Source organism: Copadichromis virginalis, linkage group LG16, assembly GCF_057382275.1.
Source record: "Copadichromis virginalis isolate Kocher_CV1m ecotype Utaka linkage group LG16, C_Virginalis_male_GT1.1, whole genome shotgun sequence".
Classification (NCBI taxonomy): Eukaryota; Metazoa; Chordata; class Actinopteri; order Cichliformes; family Cichlidae; genus Copadichromis; species Copadichromis virginalis.
Window position 1 is genome coordinate 36,053,015 of NC_140633.1, and position 21,782 is coordinate 36,074,796.

The 21,782-nt window shown below is 39.9% G+C and overlaps 2 protein-coding genes across 2 annotated transcripts; both read right to left on the minus strand.

Moving 5' to 3' along the window:
• Nucleotides 1-354: 354 nt before the first annotated feature.
• Nucleotides 355-5,373, minus strand: LOC146691274 (uncharacterized). Its single transcript, XM_085434601.1, has 6 exons — nucleotides 5,273-5,373; nucleotides 4,248-4,518; nucleotides 4,002-4,139; nucleotides 3,441-3,572; nucleotides 3,281-3,312; nucleotides 355-1,970 (listed from the first exon to the last, which is right to left on the minus strand). The coding sequence occupies exons 1-6, from the start codon at nucleotides 5,294-5,296 to the stop codon at nucleotides 1,695-1,697; spliced, it is 873 nt and encodes a 290-aa protein (XP_085290727.1). The 5' UTR covers nucleotides 5,297-5,373; the 3' UTR covers nucleotides 355-1,694.
• A 2,903-nt stretch (nucleotides 5,374-8,276) lies between these two features.
• Nucleotides 8,277-20,590, minus strand: LOC146691275 (protein FAM171B-like). Its single transcript, XM_085434602.1, has 8 exons — nucleotides 20,301-20,590; nucleotides 13,713-13,946; nucleotides 13,005-13,097; nucleotides 12,755-12,913; nucleotides 11,167-11,337; nucleotides 10,937-11,053; nucleotides 10,613-10,733; nucleotides 8,277-9,526 (listed from the first exon to the last, which is right to left on the minus strand). The coding sequence occupies exons 1-8, from the start codon at nucleotides 20,479-20,481 to the stop codon at nucleotides 8,647-8,649; spliced, it is 1,956 nt and encodes a 651-aa protein (XP_085290728.1). The 5' UTR covers nucleotides 20,482-20,590; the 3' UTR covers nucleotides 8,277-8,646.
• Nucleotides 20,591-21,782: the final 1,192 nt, after the last annotated feature.

Sequence of the window (21,782 nt, forward strand, 5' to 3'; positions counted from 1 at the left end):
AGAGGTGAAACGTCTTCAAGCAACTTAAAGAAGTCCAGACGCTTTTCTTTGCAAGCTCCTTTGACTACGATGACCTGGATGACTGAGAACCTTCACAGACAAAAGAAACAAAAGTAACCTGGAAGCACCTGTCATGGTGACAAATGTGCAAGTGTAAGGATTTATGTGAGTGTAACAAGGCCCAAGTTGTAATGGAGTATGGAGAGAAAGTTGCCTCAGAAGGGTTACAAATGGGTACAGACGAATCTGCAAGCATGAACTAAGACTTATAAATGTGTGCAGTAATTTGTGTGTAACTTTTGAGGACTCACAAGCACGCACTTCAACAAATGTGTACTTCCAAATCTGAATAAATACTGATTATTTACACAATTTATTAAGTTCAGCTTCACGAATTGTGTCAGTTGTGTTTTGGCAGCAAAATAGGGACCAACACAGTATTAGGCAGGTGGTCGTAATGTTGTACCTGGTGTATGATTTAAATATAGAACAATGGTTTGTATCATAAAAACATAAAATACGTCTCAGTTACAAACAATGTAAATAAGTGTTTTTGACAGTACAGTACAAGTGACCCAGAAACTCAATGGAAAAAGTCTTTGTCCTGGAATTTTAAAAACAGCTTTCACCATATAAGCATATTTGATATTTGACTGCATTGTACAGAACAGTTTTTGCTATAATATGCATTTTAAAACATTAGTTTACTTATATATAATTCATTGTAAAACAATTTTAACTCATCAGAAGAATTATTTTGAAGTGACACAATCTTCCATTCACTTTAATCAGATTAATTTGATCTTGTCTAATAAATTTCTGCCCTTATTGACAGGCTACCAACTTTGATGTTCACTGCTCAAAAATATTAAAGGACAGCATCAAACTATGAGTGGCAGTAGAAGAAGTCTATGAGTAGAGACCCTGGACACTCATATTAAACCCCTTAAGATTGTGTTCTCTCCGTGCATGTCCTACTGGGAGGAGGCCCTGGGGTAGATTATGAAGAGTCTCCACTATAGCAGAATACAACATTACCCAAGAGGGGAAAACTTGTAGTGATGGATTACTGTTTCAACGGGGATGGAAAGCACAGTCAGAATAACCAATGTGTATTCTGCTATTAAATTAGAGCTCAGCAATTATTAATGGATAACCTGGATATTAGTAGGATACTTTTAAATGGTTTGAAATGCTATGCACTGAAACTACAGCAACATAGTTTTATTATTACTGAAAGAAAAATGTTTAAAAAGCAGTGTGAGAAGTAGTTTCATTTTATTCCATTAAACACTCAACTTTTGTGAAACTTCGTGTGTGCTGTAACATCTGTGTTCTCTTCAGTAGTAGTTAAAACTCTACTAACAATATAAACATATTTCATGCTGTCACCTGGTGCCCATACATAGCTATAACACGTATACAACCAATCTCAGTGTATCATCTACAAACTACCAAGACAAAATCATTTCACATGCTTCATTTTTAATTCCTTAAGATTTAGTATGAAACTCTGAGGATAGTCTTTACTTCAGTGCCCTGTTTTGAAAAGCAGAAGGGTATATCTCACACAGTTACATCAAAATTGTGGGAATGTGCAAGTGTGTATATACACTGCTCAAAAAATTAAATTCCCTTTACCATTATTTAATTTCATCCTAGCTAAAAAAAAATTACATATGATCTGATCTCAGTTACTTTATAATGTTTTTCAGTTGTGGATACGTTGCATCAACTTCAGGATCTTTAAGAATCTGGAGAAACTGATCGGAGGTCTCTTCACCTTTACTCATCAGAAGATCTATCAGGTTGGTAACAGTTTGTTCTGGGTTAGAGGAGTGCTTCAGATTTCCATATTGTCTGGGAGAGAGGATTCCTTTGGCATGCACACACTGCAGAATAAAGACATCCCCCATCAGGCAGTTAATGAGTTCCACCTTGTGCTCCTTGATCTTTCTCACAGCAGGACCCTGAAAAAGATGACAGTGTATTGTTGATTAGTCTGAAGTAAATGTATTTTTTTTCTAGGCATTTGTATAAATTCTTGATTTTTTTTCTTTTTTTCACTGGTGCCATGTATTCCTCTTTTATCCATGCCAAACTACATTATTAATTACATTTAAAGGAAAATATTTTTCCAGCAAAATACTGAAAGACTGAAAAGTCCAGGTGAGGAGGCTTAATTCACAAAACTTCAGTCCAGAAAAAACAAATTCACCTGTGTGATTAACTGTTTTCACTATTTTTATTATGGAAATGTTATTTATAAAATTTATAAAAAACTCTATATATTCACTTGCTGAATACAGAAGGTGTTCCACCATGTTGTTGTGTTAAATCAAAAGTCAAAACAGTCCTCTCCCAGGAGATTTTAGAGCATGCTTCCACCTGCTGACAAGCTTTATGGAAATGACAATTTCATTTTTCAGCAGGACTTGGCACCTGACCACAGTGCCACAACTCCTATTAAATGACTTGCCAACCGTGATACTATTGTGCTCGACTGGCCAGCCAACTCGCCACACCTGCACCTCATCTTTGGGATAACACCAAACGGAAGTTGAGAAACACCCAAATCAACAGAGAACTGCGAAGGTCACTACCAGGCTTTGGGAACACTCAGCTGAGCTAAATGTCACCCTGCACTGAGCCACTTATTTTGAAGCAGCTCCAACCATGTACCGAGTGGATAAATGCACTCTTTTGTAACAAATCCTTTTTTGACTGACTTTAGACAATATTCTAATCATTTGAGATGCTCTAATTTGTGATTCTTAATGAGCTTTGACCTAAAATTATCACAAAAAGCTTGAAATGTTTCACTTTACATGTTCTATCGGTCGAATTTACCTTTTAGAATGAAATGACAAAAATGAACATTCAAATTTTTATATGTTTACAATGATACACTGAGGAGGGCAAATCAGTCTTCTCAGGAAGAATAAACCATGCCCTATAACCATGCCAGTACCGTGGCACATTTAGGAGAAAGAGCTGCATAAGGTAACAAATTCTAAAAACAAAAAATACACTTTGACCTCACAAGTGATTGTGTGCCAGATCATTGGCCAACTAAGAAAATATTACAATTGTTCATTTGAGGTAAGACCTACTATGTGCAATATTTACTAAAACTGTAGGATATCCGTTTTTTCCCCCTGTTTGTGTAGGAAGCATAACTTTAACTTCAACTGACTTATCCCAAAACCATCAATACCATCTTGTGTCAGTGAACACCTCTATGTGTGTTCTTGCCAGTAGCACTATTCTTGTACTGTACCTCAGGAGGTGGCTGTGTGTCCTCTACCATACCTGAGAAAAACCATCAGGAATTACTTACTTTCCAAAAGTCTTTTTTTAATCTTGCATAATTTGATTTATGAATTACAGACTAACAAAAAGCAACAACAATAATTACACATTTAAGGTCAAAATATTACCTGTGTTTTCTTGTGGTGCATTCACACTCACTGAGAAATTTATACACTCATCAACATGGACACCTGATATTTTATCAGCACATATAACACCGCCGCCACTTGCAGTGAGATCTGCTTGGGGTTTAATATTTCCTGTAAGAAGCAGAAAAAATAAGAAGAAAAAATTAATTTCCAGCTTGTTGTAATAAAATCTATATAAAAAGACTCAAACTGAAAACAAACTTGAAATATGTTTGAAAATAGCTACTGACTCAACTGAAATACAGCAAAATAGCTGTTTCACTGCTTGTATAATAATGAACTACTACCAAACCAAATTAACTTCAAATTCACTCAAATCGTTTTTATTCCCTATCCTGATGCTTGGTTTGAGCTTCAGCAGCTTGTCTTGAACATGTCTACTTGCCTTAATGCACTGAGATGCTGCCATGTGACTGGCTGAGTAGATGTTTGTATTGACAAGCAGTTGAAAAGGTGTACCTAATATAAAGTGTTAATGAGTGCATTTAATGGTTTCCCTTATATGATTCCACATAGAAAAAAATATAAAAAACCTCTTACCAGACAAACTGCTGTCTGCCGGCTGGCTTACTGTTTGAATGTTAATTGAAATGTTTTTTGCAGTTGTGTTTGTAATTTCTCTGCAGGACACAACACTGCTACCATCAGCAAACATGCTTGGAGTGGATGAACCTGGAACTATAAAATAGACATATATATGAATAATGTAATCTCAGCTTTCCTTTGGTGGTAATCTCACAGGCCGAGGCTCATTTTCGGCCCAGACCACACGGGACTTTCACACACCTTCAGCTTCAGTGACGAAAAACTGCTTCAGTTGTGGGAAGTGTCCTTGGTGCTTCCTCAGAGTGTCAATAAAGTTCTGACAGGTATCTTCTCCTTTTTGAATGATTATTTCCAAAAGTTCTCTCATCTGCTCTGAACCACTGCTTTGCTTTATTACCTTTTTATATTCATTCACGGATAGGATATCCCCGCAGTGCTCCAGGATGTACTCAGGGTCACTCGAAAGCCATACGCACAGTCTGTTGAGCTGTGAGTTTAGTTTGTCCGTGGCCTGAAATAGTGCAGACATACTTTGTGGAATTCAACGTTTTTCTTGAGCATGACACAGACTTTAACGCAGTTCGTGTGAGAGACTCAGACTTGTTTGTCCGGATGTGGGTCTGCGTGCATCATACATAGTGAGCTTTTTTTTTTTTTTTTTTTTTTAGCGGTGTTACTATTTCCGAACTTTGAACGGTTTTATCTTTGGCGTAAAATGAAAACTATTCAAACGGAATCGAAAGTGTTTTACTGGGTTAGCGTAATATCAAGGGTCACGTGCTCTGCCCGATTTGGTACTAAATGAATAAACTCAAAACCTCACAAGTAAAGATTCTGGTACCATGCTGGGAAGAAGCTTCTTCTGCTATAATGGTGCCTTTAAGGACTTCTCTTAAAATATGTGCCACATATGGAATAGATTACATGGCAATAGATTGCGTAATTTTCTGTGCGTAAAGGACCAAGCCGTTTACGCCTCTGTACATGCAAACTATTTACAGAGCCTTTACAGAGTAGTGTCTGTCTGTCTCACTACTCCACAAAAGTGAAGGGAGTTAACCCCGAAGGAGGATAAACTTCGGCCCTGGAGGAAGCATCTCCCCTCGCGTCTCCCGACCACGGTCAGGGGACTGACGGCGAGGAATGGTTACAGTAGTATGTATAGGCTAAAATAAAACCGATGTTTCTTAATGCATATCAAGTCGAAATAATATCACTGGTAGAATTACATGGACTGCATTACATGGCAAATACGTGCTGCTTACCTTTGTTGACAGAAATTCAGTCATGACTTGACTCTAAAGCGAGCGATTAAAGTTTAGCAGGAAAAGGAAGGGCCAGGGCTTCTTGTGGTTGTCGTTCTGTGAAATAAAAAAAGTTTCGTTACTTCCTGATTCTGTTGACGTGGCATGCAAACACATCGACAGGCATGCGAACTACAGTATAATACTGATAACACACAGGCAGCATACTCACATGCCCAGTTAGGATCCCAGCTGGCCCATCTTTAGTTTTCCCCATTGTAAATAAGATGTGAGACAGTTTAGGTTCAGACTACTTTATGAAATCAAACTGAACACAACTTAGAAATCTTGAGAAAATAAACAGCCTGCTTCATCAGAATGGCCTTGTTGATGATGTGACCACATGCTGTTTTTGGAGTTTAAAAAATGTCATAAATGTGCTTAACTCCGGCTGAGCATACTCAGAACTGACTGAGCTGACTGATCAGCTGCTCAGAGTGAGGCTGGGTTTGTTAAGGTGCTTTCTGAAAGTCCAGTTTTATTCTAATTTTACATTTTGCAAAATAATCCAAGAATCAGATTGTGCTGTGTTTGGCTATTGATTGATTTATTGCGTAGTGTTAATTACTCGTTTTTGTTGTTTTGAGGTTTCTCTTCTTTTAAGGTGAAATTAGAATCAGCAGACTAACTGGTGGGTTACAACTGTGGTCAAGGTCTCTGTTGCTCAGACTGGTATCGAATCCTATCAGAGCTCAGCTGCTTATGTGAATTATGAAATGTACCAATCACGCTGCCTCTTTCTAACTCCCTGTTTCATAAATGTAGATTCTACCTTATGTCAGGTACATGGCGGGTTACAAAGGTGAGCTTCATGAGTCTGATCCCTTCTCTCGGTGTGCATTGTTGCTCCTTGTTGCAAATATGTGCAGTGTTGAGCCACCTTCTCTTTCTTTATATGTTGCTAAGAAAATGGGAAGTAGGTGCAGCAAGCATTTTTCTGCCTTCTGTTCTGTCCTCCTGCAAGATGACACTGCTTCAATAGTGTTGAGATCCATGTAGGTGATATTAAGGTGTTTTATAGTTGTAGATACTCACTGTTGTACCTCTCTCCTCTCCGTATAAGTTGGCACTTTGAACTAAAACAAACATCACAACATAAAACTTGTTGGACTAATTTTCAGAATAGTTCTTGTGTAAAATTGCATACCTCGGCCTTTTCTCAAGAATGGCTCCTTCCACTGCAACCATTTCTGATGAGGTTTTAGTGAAAAGCAGATAGAACAACTGAAAGGACAGATGCATCTCAGGACCTTATTTTTATCTTGATTCCTAGTTTAGCAGCCTAAAACATCATCTGAGAATGGTCGGATGTATGAGACTGGATTGAAAATGAGTGAAAACGCAGCCAATGTCCAAAAAAAAGGAAAAATAACATGAAAGTCTGGCTCCTTGGGACGTCAGCCAGTGATGGTTTCTAACAATTGGCTCAAAATTGTGAATGTATATGTTCTGAATTATATCTATAACTCAGCATTTTTAGAATAGAGAGAGTGATGAAAGGCAAAGGCAAAATGTTTTAACTTGTTTTTCTGTTTCTGTTTTAGCAGTTTAGCTGTTTTCAGATCTGTAATTTTAAATTGAACATATTATGACCACCCTTACTTTAAACCTTTCCTTTGTGTGTTTCAGGGCTTTAGTGGCTTGAGCCAAAAGGCAATATCTGGGCTCTGTATTGGCCCTTTCTTCTTCCTTCCTGCTTCAATCCAGGGGGTCAGTGTTGACATTGTGGAGGACTATAAATACCTTGGAGTACACATTGACAATAAACTGGACTGGGCTAAAAACACCACAGCACTTTACAGGAAGGGCCAGAGTCGTCTCTATTTTTTGAGGCGACTGAGGTCCTTCAACATCTGCCAGAAAATGCTCAGGAATTTCTATGAGTCTGTGGTGGCCAGTGCGATCCTCTATGCTGTTGCATGCTGGGGGAGCAGGCTGAGGGTCGCAGATGCCAACAGACTTAATAAACTGATCCGTAAGGCCAGCAATGTTGTGGGGATGGAGCTGGACTCCCTCAAGGTGGTGTCGGAGAGGCGGATGCTGTCCAAGATAAAGACAATGTTGGATAACACCTCCCACCCACTCCATGACATGTTGGTCAGTCACAGGAGCTCGTTCAGTGAGAGACTGAGATTACCGAAAAGCACCACTGAACGACACAGGAAATCATTCCTGCCTGTGGCCATCTCCCTGTACAACGCATCCACTTAACACACTGTTTACTGCTACAGCTACACATGTTTCTTTTCCAACTATTTATTTATAAGTGACTTATGTATGTATGTATGTATATATATGTATATATTGTACTATTCTTAGTTAGCGTATTGTCTGTCTTGTCTTAATGTTGGTTTAAAATGGAGCACTGTAACAAAAAATAATTTCCCCCAGGGATCAATAAAGTATTCTGATTCTGATTCTGATTCACATGGACCTGTTTGCCCTCACACCCTGTGTTCCACTTGTTTTTCTATTGCTATTTGTAATTCACTGTATTTACAACACTCACATCTCCACACACATGCATACCCTAAAGGAGTGTTCACCTTTTGTCATGGCTCAAAGTTGCCAGGTTGTGACAGTACTGGCTATTATCGAGGTGTTAGCTAGCACTGTTGCTTCCCAGCAACAAGACTGAATCCAGCCTGGAGCCTGTCTGTGAGAGCTCTGGCTTGTCTTTTTGGTACATGGGTTCCTCCCACAGTCCAAACACCTGCATGGGGTTTGGTCCACTGGTGATCCTGAACAGGCTGAGAGTGTGAATGTTTGTCTGTCTCCGTGTTAGTGCTGAGACTGATTAGTGACCTGTCCCGGGTTTACCCCACCTCCCACTGTGACTTGAATAAGTAGAAAAAAATGGATGCATGTATTTTTCCTGCATTAACACAGAAACAAACATGTGGATTTACACGACTTCTCCCTCTGATTTTCCCTCTGATAAACAAACAAAATCTTTTAAACATCACCAGGTTCCGGTATTTTATATCACATTAGCAATTTACATGAAAACAGAAATATGTAACACAAAATAAATGAATATACAACATCTTACTATAATATTATACATTAGTCTTTGAGTGCATACACATGTTAGAAGCTGTTAAAAGCACATGTATTGTTACATCCACAGCGAACGATCACCAAGTCCATACGCTCTGTTGTGAAATGTGGACTCTTCTAGATGTACAGTAGCTGAAATGCAGACATTATGAGGTCTTATGGCAGAAATGCACTGAATCTCATGAATAACATACATAATTCCCCTGTGATACAAACGTGATGCTGTTCATTAACAAACTTGGAGCGATATGGGTGATAAGGCTGTTAGAGATGAGTCACTGTGCAGACGTATGTTTACTGCTCGATGCGCTTTTGACAAAAGTAGCGTTTCGCTCCAGCGTTACCGCCCTCCTGCCAGACGTCTGGTTCAGTTCACTCATGTCCACCCCAGAGTCTAAACTGGTCTCTCGACTCTCGACTGGTCTCCGTCTCCTCTGTTGCTCTGACACAGCGTAATGGATCTCAGCTGCAGGCTTGCCCTCCAGTGAGACAAACCAGGCCCGAGGAGGCTGAAGTGAGGAGATATTGGATTGTCCGTGCACCGAGTGCCTGCTGTCCAAGATTTTATGTAACGTCCCGGGCACTGACACTGACTCTGGGAGCCTGGATGTGTTGGTGGAGGTTGCTGTCTGGGAGCCACCTGAAGCTCCAAGCTTGTCTTCAGTTTCTGCTGCCTGGTGCTGGGTCTCAGGCGGACCTTTTGTCTGTGTCTGGGTGAAGTTTTCTTTACTCAAAGGCTCTGTGGCAGCACCATTTGAAGCCCCTGCACGGGGCAGGGTGGCTGACTTGCTCCACTGGGCCTCCTCTGGTTGCTCCTCTAAATGGAAGAAAGCTGGAGTGTGAAGAATTGCAACAGGCTGGTTGTAGAAAAACAAATTATCTGTCAGAGATACAGAAACTCTTTGTTCTGAAGTCTTGTGTGAACACGTCAAATCGTTCAGGTCCGTGTTCAGATCATTCTCCAGCATAATGGCCACAGCACTGGTGTTGGCTATGAAAGAAGCATTGTGTCTACTGTCCCTCTTTTCTTCAGGTTGCTGGTCCTGTGAATGAGAAGCTTTCCCTTCAAAGAGATCATCATCACATGTTGAAGTTTTTTGGTCTTTTGTCGTCACTGGTAGGATCTTTGCTGCTTTAGTTTCACCAGAGGAACACCTGCAGGTAAACCAGGACATTAGTAAATGATTATTTGGGTAAATTTAAGATTAATTTTTTATTCTTTAAAGGAATACGCCACAGAAAACTATCAACAGCTCGTCCCTGATAGTCCTATTGAGCCCAGCAAGTGTGTAAAGGGCAAAGGTTTATGATACACGCGTCATTACCTGTATTATGCAGAACTGGGTGATGCTACATGACCACAGTATGAATATTTGATAGAGGGTTTTCAGTGAAATATTCACTTAAAAGTATATTGTGACTTCTAAGTGATAGCCCATATAGGACATGGTTATACTGAAAGTTAGAGATTGGACAGCACTTTTGAATTAGTGAGCCTTTGTGTGAAGGTTTTTGTTCTGGTCACTATGATCATGTAATTGCAATGTGCATGACATGACAGCGGAGTTGCTGTAAGTAAACTATTGTTCATATCTTTATGATTCAGGGAGTTTGTCTAAGTCTAAGAATATTTTAACCTTCCAGCCATTTTCACTCCTTTGTCATAACATTGTCATTATTAACAAAAGTAAAGCAGCTCAGTGGGCCAAACTGGGATACTTTGTCAGAACTCCAGGCCTCAAGGGTTGATGTGCTGCAGGTTTTAGATGTATCCTTGATCCAACACAACTGATTCAAATGGCTAAATTAACTCCTCAACATGTCTCAAAGTTCTCCAGAGGCCTGGTAATGAACTAGTCATTTGATTCAGGTGTATTGACCCAGGGTGTTATTGTTGGAGTTGCCCAACCCTGTCTTAGATCTCCCTATTGTGAAAATAAAGGACTAAAGGATTCTGCTACATTGCAAAATCCCATCGAAGAGCACAAAGCATTGACCCAGAGCAACTCTGATCCACAGAGTTCCCACATGAAAACCTGCAGGACCCAAATGACCCACTGCAAACATCCTGATACGAGGCATTAAAGGACTTCGCCACAGGTTTCAGGTCCACATCTCAGTAGGTCAGAACTGATGTGTTGGCGCAGGTGGCTCCTACACAGTATACGGCAGGTGGCTCTAATGTTGTAGTTGGATCTGGTATAGTTTAGTATAAAAGTATTTTTTCTCTTTTCTTTTTACCTGCAATAACATAACCCAACCAGAAGAGAGATGATAATAACGAGTGTCCCTCCAAAGAGAACCATCAGGAAAAAGGAATGCCGTATGATGAAGTCAATGGGAATGGCAAGTTCAAAGAAACCTGAAGAAGATCAGAAGGAGGACTTTTAGAGAGTCCAGAATAGAAAACATAAAATGTGATCAAATATGTAATAATATGTAATATTAGTCGCTGCCTTCCAAGGTTGTGAATAATGAAATTAATACAATGATAAAATCCAATTTTATTAATTATTCCAGTGCAGAAAATATCTGAAAGTCTGTACTGCTAAAAGTGACTTTTACCTCTGTTAGATGACACAGGTGCTGCGATCCAGTAGCCGAGATGAGGAGCTGTGAAAGTCCACACAAGACTTCCATCTACTGATGTCACCTTTCCTAATCCTTTTCTCATCCATGCCCCTGAAGAGACCCAGCAACCCTTTTACACTTATATCCTCTTTTCTCGCACTTATGTTAATGACTTATCAGATGAGTGGGGCGTTAGTATGTGTGTGATTATGATTTCTACTCACCAGTGGTCTGGTTAAAGAACCAGGCTGGAATAACACTCGAAGACTGAAGTCCAAAGCTGTCGGGAATGTTGAGGTTCATCTGCACAGGCCCAGTCACATGTAACTCCGTGTCTCCTGAGAAAAGCTGCACGCTGACAGCTGCCACCGGGCTTAACTCCACACTGACGTATCCTAGAGGACATTAATAAATGTGTAAGAGAAGAGCAGGTTATTATGTGCCCTGGGCAAATTTAGCTCCGACAGCTTTGTTTTTCTTTTCTTGAATAAAAGGTTCATGTAATAATACTTTAGTGTAATACAGCTTTGGTATTGTAGTTTAGTACTGCTTAAATCTGTGTAGAACTTATAAATAATTGTTACCCATTCAAAACTCATGTAACTGTGTAAAGGCCTTAACTGCTTCAAGCCAAAATTTCACGTGTATTTGTCTTTAGAACCACAAGATGGTGCCAAAGTTCATCATGTGAAGGAAAACAAATTCCGTTTTAAGGCAATTTCAAAAACTCCCTCAAAAAAATATATGTGACAAGTAGAAAGTTTGTTTTTATGTTCTTGTGCGGCTCTTCTTGTACTCATGTATTCCCTTTTTGTGCCCCAGTACTTGTCTTCACGCTGTTACTTTCATTTCAACTGCCGTTCTGTCTGTCTGCTAATCATCTGTGGGTTTCAGTGGGAGTGCATCCACAGATCAGCATCCAACGTCTTTTAGATCACACGTTTCTTTTGAGGCTGCCATGTGTAGTAATGTGTCACTTCACATCACTTTTTCCACAACACGAAATTAAAAAATAACTCAAGGAAACTCGATCAATCGTCTCCTGCCGACTTTACCCAGTTAAAAGTAGTTTCCCGGCCTTTGTTGGAGCTGCATTTCATTTTCTGTTTCGTTTCCATGATATTCTGTCAAAATATGCATAGCTTGTGGCTTTGTGGTGACCATTTTACACACTGGTCATAGCGTAGGTCATAGCATAACTTTTTAAATGAATCAACGAAATGTCCATCCAGGGTCAAAAGGAGGGCTGGAGCTTCTCCCAGCTGTCACGGGGCAAAACGTATGGTGCACCTCGGTGTCTACTGTTGCTCCAGTATGAATGCCAAAGTATTCTTTGGAAAGATACTGAACCTTGAGTTGTTCCTGATGGGTTTCAGAGTGTGAATGTGTGTGAATGTTAGATAGAAAGCACTTAGGCATAGAAAAATGTGCTCCTATGAATGAGACTCATAGTATAAAGTGCTTTGAGTGCTCAAGCATGGTAGAAAAGTACTGTAAAAGAAGCAGTCCATTTACCACAGAGAGCTGGCTCAAAAACACCTATGGTCGGTTTAGAATGAACCTAACCTCATGGGAGGAAGCCCAAGTACCTCCAAAGAACATGCACGCTCCACAAAGAGACTCCAGCCACTGCTGGGTTTAAACCCAGGACCTTTTTGCTCTGAAGCAACCACTGCATCACTTCGCTGCCCCCAAATGCAGACATTATGAAGTATAAAGAAAAAAGTAATGAATGCATTGCACCTGTGAGACACCTGGTAATTCTGACTATGCTATTCATGCTTTTGCAGAACAAAAAATACATCTAAATACCAGATTTATTGCTCATGATGCCTCGAGTGGCCAGGAAGCCCCCCTGCTCTGACGTCAGCCTGGGAATGGTCAGGAAGGCTTTAACAGAGGTGATATTACTGCTGTGTGTCAGGTTCAGCAGGGTTTTAGGAAAACTGACCACAGGCTGGGATGAAGCATCTGCAAAATGATACAAAACATTTGTAAGGACATTACATTTCCCAATAACAGAGAACAGGAGCATCAGTGACTTTAACAGCTTATACAGTACCAGATGTTCTCCCAGTGATCAGGACAGAATCCTCAAAAAGCCAGATGTTCCCTTGATTCACACCCTGAAGTGATAATGTCACTGATGAAAATACTACAGTAGTGACAAAGAGAAAAGGAGGAAAGAACCCAAATTAGCATTAGCACACTATGGTTTACTTTTCTTCCACTAGATGGCAGTGTGGGGTTTTTTTATTCTTCAATGCTAATACTGTCCCCTCAAATGATACAAGCAAAGGGAAAAGCCTTTTTCTGGAAGAGGCTTACAGCAATAATAGCTCAGGTTTAAAGAGGTTTCAATTCAAAGCTTTAGTTAAAAGGAAAAATGTAGCATTGAATGTGGAAGAGGAGCAAAAGAAGCAAACACTCCAGATGTGGGTCAAAAAATAATCCCGGACAGATTGCAGCAGCCAGGAAAAGCTAATTAGGTGTCAAATGCAAGAAAGGTGGAGGAACGTTTGGCCTTGCACAAACAGAGAACGTTCGAAAAGAAGTGCGCATGAATCAAAGTGTTTTCCCTGGTTGCTTTTCATGATGAAATAAAACCCCCACAATTCTCTTCTCTCTCTGCAGTGCTGGTGTAAACATGTGACATTCAGCTATAACCAAAGAATAAATGGTTTGAGCTGAGCTAAATTTCAAAATGAGAGCTAGCATGGGGAAAAAAAACATCCACACAATGTGCAAACACCCTGAACAGATGACATACTTGGCATTTTGTCGGTTTTACAAGGCAGCAGTGTGCAAATGTAGCCGTCATGGCAGGCAACAACTGTGAGAAGCATCCCAGTGTGGTAAGGTATGTGAAGCAAGACCCCACCATCCTCCCCAGAAAGAGCTGTTTTGGTCTTGGTGTAGTTGACGTAGACCTCCACCACTGCCTGGCTCAGGTACTGACGACTCAGCACATCATTCACCTGGACCTTCAAGCTGAAGGTAGAACCTGGGGAAAGAAAACCGATAACTGCAGGTTCACAAAATGATGGGAGCATAGTCATGGCTGCAGCTCTGACAAATGTGACACTTTACATCTGCAAGTTTATAGAAGTTATGATGAGGAGGTAAAAATATGTAAGAGTGCATCACTGCAACCCCTGAACGAGCAAGTTTCTGATGTTCTCTGAACAAAATGTATCATTTTAAGCTCCATGAACATTAAAAGCTTCAAATACTGAACTTTAATATTTCAGCAGAACAGAGGTGGCTGCAGTGCTAATTAACCTGGACGAGACATTATTGACAAAACAACAAGAAAATTAGTTTACGGAATCCCTCGAGGGCATCAATCAATTAATCCCAGTGGACTGTAAAGATGGGGACACAAATGCTAATATTGAAAGTGGGCAATTAGTCCAGCAAAGCATGCAGTCACAGCAACATTTTGCCACATCAGCATGCAGACAGCTGCCTAGGGTACATATTTTCAATACTGTAATTCTCGTGAGAGTCTCCTAATCATTAAATGTTTCAAGCAGCAGCCACAGAATCCCATTTAGGCACCTTACTCAATTAGCCACTTGCACACTGAATAAACCAATAAAAAGGTTAATGGAGACTTCTAAAGGGCAATGTGTTGCATAACAATACAAAATACTCAGTAATCCATCACAGCCAAACAAGAATCACTGACTAAAGGATGAAGCCGATGCATTAAGCTACACTAATCAAAATATTTATTTAAGCATTGGATTAAATCCATAACACGATTAGATTAGAGTATTTTAGCCTCTTTTAGCTGTTTATTTTTGTTTTAAATCCTCAATACGCAGCCTTGCATACAAGGTCATGTTTAGAGAGACAGTGCTTGATAAAGCCCCGCCCACCCTGGTGAAGAAAACGATTCATGGCTCCCGGCTGCTTTCGTTTTATGCCAACGTATCTCCTTGTCAATTCTGTCTTCTACAGTGAATGCATACAAAATATATATTTAGGCACCTAGGTAAGGTGAGGTAACTTTATTCATACCCATGGGTAAGTTAAATTTGCTTTACGGAAAAAAATGATAGCATTTGGCATCCCTTCAAAAACACAAATACCTAATAAATATAAACCTCACTGTAGCACATATATAGTAATTTAATGTTTCGAATCAAAAACAAAAACAGTTCTTATTTAATTCAGTAACAGCTACAGGGACAAAGCTGTTTTTATAACGCTTATTCCTGCACCTTGGAGATAGAAACCTCCGTCCTGAGGAAAGAAGCTGAAATTCACCCTGTAGAGGATGGGAACCATTTTTAAGGATTGATAAAGTCATCGCTAAACAAGACTGTGGCTCACCTATCAGGTGACTGGACCATCTCACTATCTGATTCAGTGAGTGACTGAGGTCTGACCGAACCATGCCACCAAACAAAAGGATAAAACAGACTCAATAACAGAATGATAAAACAAAGTTCAATTTTTTTGGTCAATGTGGAAATGAGCAAGTTTCCTGAGGCAGTAAAAGTGCTGGTGACCCTTTTTACCAACTGATTTGCAGTTCTGATCAAAGTTCAGTTTTTCATTGATTATGGTGCCAAGATATTTATATGATTGCACTTGCTCTATTTTCTGACTTTTAATTAAGGTGATTCTGACGCCAAGCTCTCATTCACTGCCGGTTGCTGCGTGTGCATGCGCCCAAATGATGTGGTCCATTGGTTAGTCCTGGTAAAAGTCCTTCTGTCAAGACTCAAATTCAGCATTTTTGCTGTCACTATTGTGGCTTCTGAAGCTATTTGTCACTTACACAGAAATCAATTGCTTAGTAATCCTTTTTTTATCCTAATGGGGGGCCATGACTCTCAAAACGAACTTGATGATTTTCCCAGTGAAGTGTGCACTGATGGTGTGACCTCTGTGTAGTGTCTTCTCTGGTCTGCATTCACAACAAAAAGGCAATGGTTAGAATGCTCTCTTTTTAATGTCGTGGGCAATCAGCACAAAATCTCGCAGGAATCCTCCATTATTCTGAGGATTACATTTCCACTTGCAGTGTGATCGTATAGTGGTAAATTTATACAACCAAAATAGAAAAACTTCAACACCATTAACATTGCATGTTAAATTTCCCAAATGAAAGGAATATAGAAATATATTTTAAAGCTGTACATGAAACAATGTAAATTCTCTAAACAGTGTGGCACAGTCACATACCTGCATTCACAACAAAAAGGCAATGGTTAGAATGCTCTCTTTTTAATGTCGTGGGCAATCAGCACAAAATCTAAACGGGAAAGCAACAACAGAGTTAGCTAACTATGCTCCCATTTTGTTTCCTCTCCTCCCAATAAAGAAATCTCACATAAACGTGCACTCAGTTCAACATAAAGACTGGAGAAATGACCCGCAACAAATGATGTATAAACAACAAAAATAATCGGGTCAGACTGTATTACTTTAACAGCCTGCGATATGATTTTTCCTCCCCACGACATTTGCGAATTCCTTACCTCGCAGGAATCCTCCATTATTCTGAGGATTACCCAGAATCCCTTGCCCTTTGTGAATATTGCAGGGTCACTTTTTCGACAGTAGGTGGCGCCAATGTCCCATTTAGCGGGATTTAACTTCAACTCTATTTAACTATGTTACAATGGCACAGATCAAAACAGCCCGAGGCACTCAGATTCTTGTCTTTTTACCATCTTCCCCCCGCTGGAAAATGGAATGGACTTTGCATTTGAGACTGGGAAGCTACAGCCATCTTTTATATACAGTCTATGGTCTGGGCTGCAGTGTGGTCATGCACTTTAAATATCTTTCTGATGGTGGGTACAGAAAAACCACGTCATGTGTCTATAAGTGCAGCCACTAATAAATAAATTTCAATTTTAAACTACTGCATTTGTATAAGTTAATCATTTTGAAAGACGCTTGGTGATTTTTCTTGCAGGAAAATGTGGACAATTAACAAAGTTCAGAGTAACATTTTTATATTAGCAATTTCTTTACCTACAGTAACTCACTAGCATATAGCTAACAGTAACCAGATGGTGCTAAAATAAATATCTGGCACAGATAATCCAATGCATTTTGTTAGATTTAATTATTTACATATTGTAGACTTTCGTGTCTTCCCCTCCAGTGGACATGGTTTCAGAAGATTCTATGAAGCGCTGCACACTTCAGCTCTGCTCGTCACCAAACAGCAGACAAAGTTTGCTACTACCTATTGAGCTGTTACAGATCCACATATCTGCCATGGTGCCTGATTTCGAGCCTTATTTTCTGTCTCGAATGATCTACGCCTGTGTCTTATTCCCTGAGTTGTTTCCACTTCCCTGATTATCACTTTGTGTATAAATAGTCCTACCCTCCCCTCAGTCCCCTCAGTGAACAGTGTGTGCTGAGCACCCTACCTGATTTCTTCTTTGTATTCTCATTTTGGATTTTATTTTGGACTCTATCAGTCTGCATCATCCCAAATAAAACAGCTCACTTTTGGTTTTAAGTCTGCATCCTGTATGTGGGTCCTCACTCTTGCATTTCCGCACACTATTTTTTCTATATGAGTTGGAGTAACACGTGACAGGTACCTCAGCCTTTCAGATGAATATCAGAGTTGAGTGTGTAAAAAGGCAGCTAGGTGCTAATGCTCATATCGTATTTTGCTAAGTGGCAAAAAAAAATCAATTAATGCATCTTTAAATTGTGACTTTTTCCACAGCCAAGTTCAGCAGTCCAAACACAAGCAGTGGTTCAATGAAGTAAAACAACTCTGTGGATCCATCTTTCTGTCATGGTAGCTTACAAAGCACGAGGATAAAGCAGCACATATTTACTGAAGAAAAAGAAATCAAACGAATGATTGCACAGAATAGCTGTAAACATCTGAGCCCAGTGACCCATATCAAATATAATAAAGCCGCTGAAAAGGAAAATGCTCCATGCAAAGAGCTTACTGTGTACAGATGCAACACTGTGGTAAGAGCTACATTAGCTTCCTTCACCTTATGCACTGTAATAAACACTGTCAACTGAGCTGCACCTCTGGCGTAGCTGGGAAAGTGAGTTTGGGGAGTCGTAAATCTCAACAGCTGGATCATCATCAGTTCTGTAGTTATTTTTCACCATGAGCTCATGAAAATGCCTTCATAACACTTTTTATTAATGGCTAAGTGTTGCTTACTGCCACAGCAGCGATGTAATGCCATAAGCATCTTTCTCTAATGGTGACAAAACCACTCTGACAGCAGCAGCGGATGAAATCGCTGCTGCTTTGATTGCTTATAATCCTGCTTCCAAAGGAGATGCCAAAGGTTTACTGCAAACTCATGAAGCTTTATGCGACCAGCTTTCCCAGTGTTTCACCAAGTGCCAAAGCCAGATAACCACATCAAGCCATATCACTGCCCCGAACAATTCTCTTTGATCAGAGGCAGACAAATGCCCGGAGCTCCTTATTTTCAGCCACAATGAGAAACAAACATGTCCATTTGGCTGTTTTATCATCAACCCACCAAGATACTTACACCAGTGCAGATGGACACGAGGAGACTTGTGTTGGGAGAGGCAGCCTCCGCTTCATGTGTGTTCCGCCTTAGTGGCCAAGCATAACAGAAGGGGGTCACTAAATCTGTAGTGGAGGTGCTTCGTGCCAGATTACTATAATCTCCCCATTTGGCGAACTGAACCAGGTTTATGAAGTGGGCCGTCTGAGGTCAGTGAGTGCAGATGAGAAATGGATTCCATATTGTGTGTACAATGTGGCTGGAATGGTGTTATCATCCTCCGCGGAAAAGTAATAAAGAATTCCACAAAGCTTTACTTTATAAATATGTGCAGATTTGAAGTGAAATATTAAAGTGGGCGATAATGACTGAAAACTCTGTCTGTGGCTAAATGCTGACACGCATCACCACATTATCACCTTTTTCTTTTTATCAGACATGACAACAACAATCAGAGATCCACAGGAAGGAACGCAAACATGTTGACTGGTCAGTTTTCAGACCAGACAGATGGTCCCACAGGGACTTATCTCTTGTGCCACCCCCACTCTCCCCCACATTTGTCTGTATGTGTTGGAATTAGGCCACATATTCCACTGATGGACGACAACACAATTAAAGCTTTTTAATATGTGGGGTACAACAAGCATAAGTCAGCAATATCAAACCGAAGAAAGGTTTAAGACATTAAAAAAAATCACATTGGAGGTTGGGGGTTGGTTAGTGAAGTAGGGGCTGATGTCCTAAAATGGTCATGTTTGTCAAATAATTACAACGTTCCCCGAGGCCGAATGATTAAATCGTTAAGTCTGCCGATCTGCTCGTTCTGAAGGGAACAACAATGAAGACGTTAATCTCAGTGTGGGTGAAGAGGCCATCTGTATTTGTGGGGGTGGGGGGGTGGGGTGTTTTGTTTTTAACTCAAGTGGAAAGTGGGCATTTGTTCCCCCTGAGAGTTTACTTGGAACTGAAGGGACAGGGAAGCTAAGAGGACGTGGTTTTGTCAGGACTCAGCTGCAGGCCTGCAGACGGGGGGAGGGATGGCCAGAGACGACAGCATGCTTGGGTACATTTCCAAGTGTTGTAGTCAACAACACAGACCGGGGGATCATGTGATGGTAATGCACTCCTACATCAGCATGAATAAGTCATGAAATCAGTTGATAAGAGCGAGGTCACAAATCCCTCTTTCAGCTCCTCTGGAAGCAGAAAGTCTGTCACGAAAAGCTCAAGCGTGTCTGCGAGCGAGGGAGAAGAACAGACGAGCTTCCGAATGAGATTCTCCCTTAAATGTCGTGAATTAAAACAGCTCAGCTGGAGACAAATTGAAGAAGTTAAAAAGAAGAATGAGCCTGCTGTAGCGCCAGCAGATGATTTGCATGGAATTATAATCTAGACTGAGCTGATATCGAGAGCTGTCTGAGCTGTATTCCAAGCATGTGTTTGACATGCTTTTTGGCCAAATCCCAGAACACTTTAACATGTTAATACTGTCATAATGTTGTAAATAATGTGCACACGAAATGATCAAATTTGTGCCTGGTGGTGGCGATGCGCTAAAAGGAGACAGATGGAGACACCTTACTCATGAGTTGGCAGCAGGAAGATCCAACATCACTTATTGCTCATGAGCAAATCTGCAGATTTGTGAGAAAATCCTCATACAGATGGTCTAAGCCGGCTCAATAAAGGTTTCTTATAATATGGTACTTGCAGCCTTTTGGGGAAGAAAGATGAAGCATGAATATATAAAAAGAACTGTTAAAAGAAAAGTTATGTTCTCAGGATGTAATGCAGTTCATTTGCTCCTCAAACATTTAACTGAGGACAGAGTGTAAACTTTAAATCGACGTTACACCGACCTGGCCTGGGCTCCAGCGCTTGCTGTTGGAGTTGAAAGGGCTCTTGTTTCCTGGGATCCTGGTTTGAAAAGTTCCCATCATCGGCATGCAGAGGGTGTCCCGCAGCCGGAGTGAACTCAGCCCTTCCACGGCCGCATAAAACCAGCGAGCACAGCAGAGACACGCAAAACAGCAGGCGCATGACTTTCAAAGAGCCTCGTTTTTACTCACCACAGGTCCAGGTTTCATCTACAAAGTACACAAGGACAAAGATGCTCACTCCGCTGCCATCACAACTACTTTTCTGTGAGCCACCCTTCAAACAGCGCAGGAAACTCCGCCCCCTTCCACCGAGAGCCGCTCCATCCATCCATCTAATTTAATGGGTTTAATTCAGTTTTTTATTACATTTTTATTTTTTTGCAAATCAGTTCTTATAAACTTTGACTGACATTATTTTTTTCCAAGGGTTTTTGAAAATTATTATTTTTATCATTATTTATTTATTTATTTAATATAAAGCACAATATTAACCCTAGATATTTCTAAATATTATAAAAAAAAAAGCATATTGTTTTTGAATTAACAATAATAGTAAGAGTTTAATAAATAAATAAAATAGTTTTTATTTGTTTTATTTAACTTTTACGCTGACTGTATTAATTCTATAAGCACTGCAAAATGTTTTTATCTCTTTTATTTATTTATTTATTTATTTATTTATATTTCTTTTTATTCTGATGCACTTTTCAAACTTTTCTTTTATGCATGTGATGTCATCATTACTAATATTGCTAGCATTATTGCTGTTAGTACAAGTACTATTTTTTAACCTTATGTAAAAAATTTCAACAAGACATAAAAACTAAAAACATGAAATGGACAAAATGCGTTGATTTGCACTGACAGATGAGCTTAATTAGCACAGACCAATGTCTAAATGATGTTATAAAAAATATATTTGATTATGTTTTAGAAGCAAATGATTTATGTTAAAAAATGAGGACTATATTGATGTTTGAGAGATGTAGAGAACCATATTTGAGTTTCATCACATCATACTTAAGTTTTGCAACCTTCCTCCTATTGTAGCTTTACATTAGAGTCAAAGTTAGTCCTCAGCAGCAGTGTTTTCATCGTGCGCTGGATGGTGTTTTAATTTGATGTGCAAACACTTGCATCATGTGGTTTTTACCACTAGATGGGGATAATGCAATGTCAATTAACGAAGTGACACTTAACGTTTCCGTTTCAGTTACCAGTTCAAAAGACTATCTTGACAACAGCAGTTTAACCTGAAGGCGGTTACTTCTAAATGAAGTTGTAGTTGCAGTGTGAGCAGTGCTGATAGCAGCAGCAATGATTCAAATCTCAGTTGTAGTTCTAGATGTCTTTATTTAATGGTTATTTATACATTTGTGGAAATTTGCATGTCTATTAAAAGCCTTCATTAAACATTAATTCTGCCTCCGGCGTCTTTTAAAGTTTTCTCTTTCTACTTTT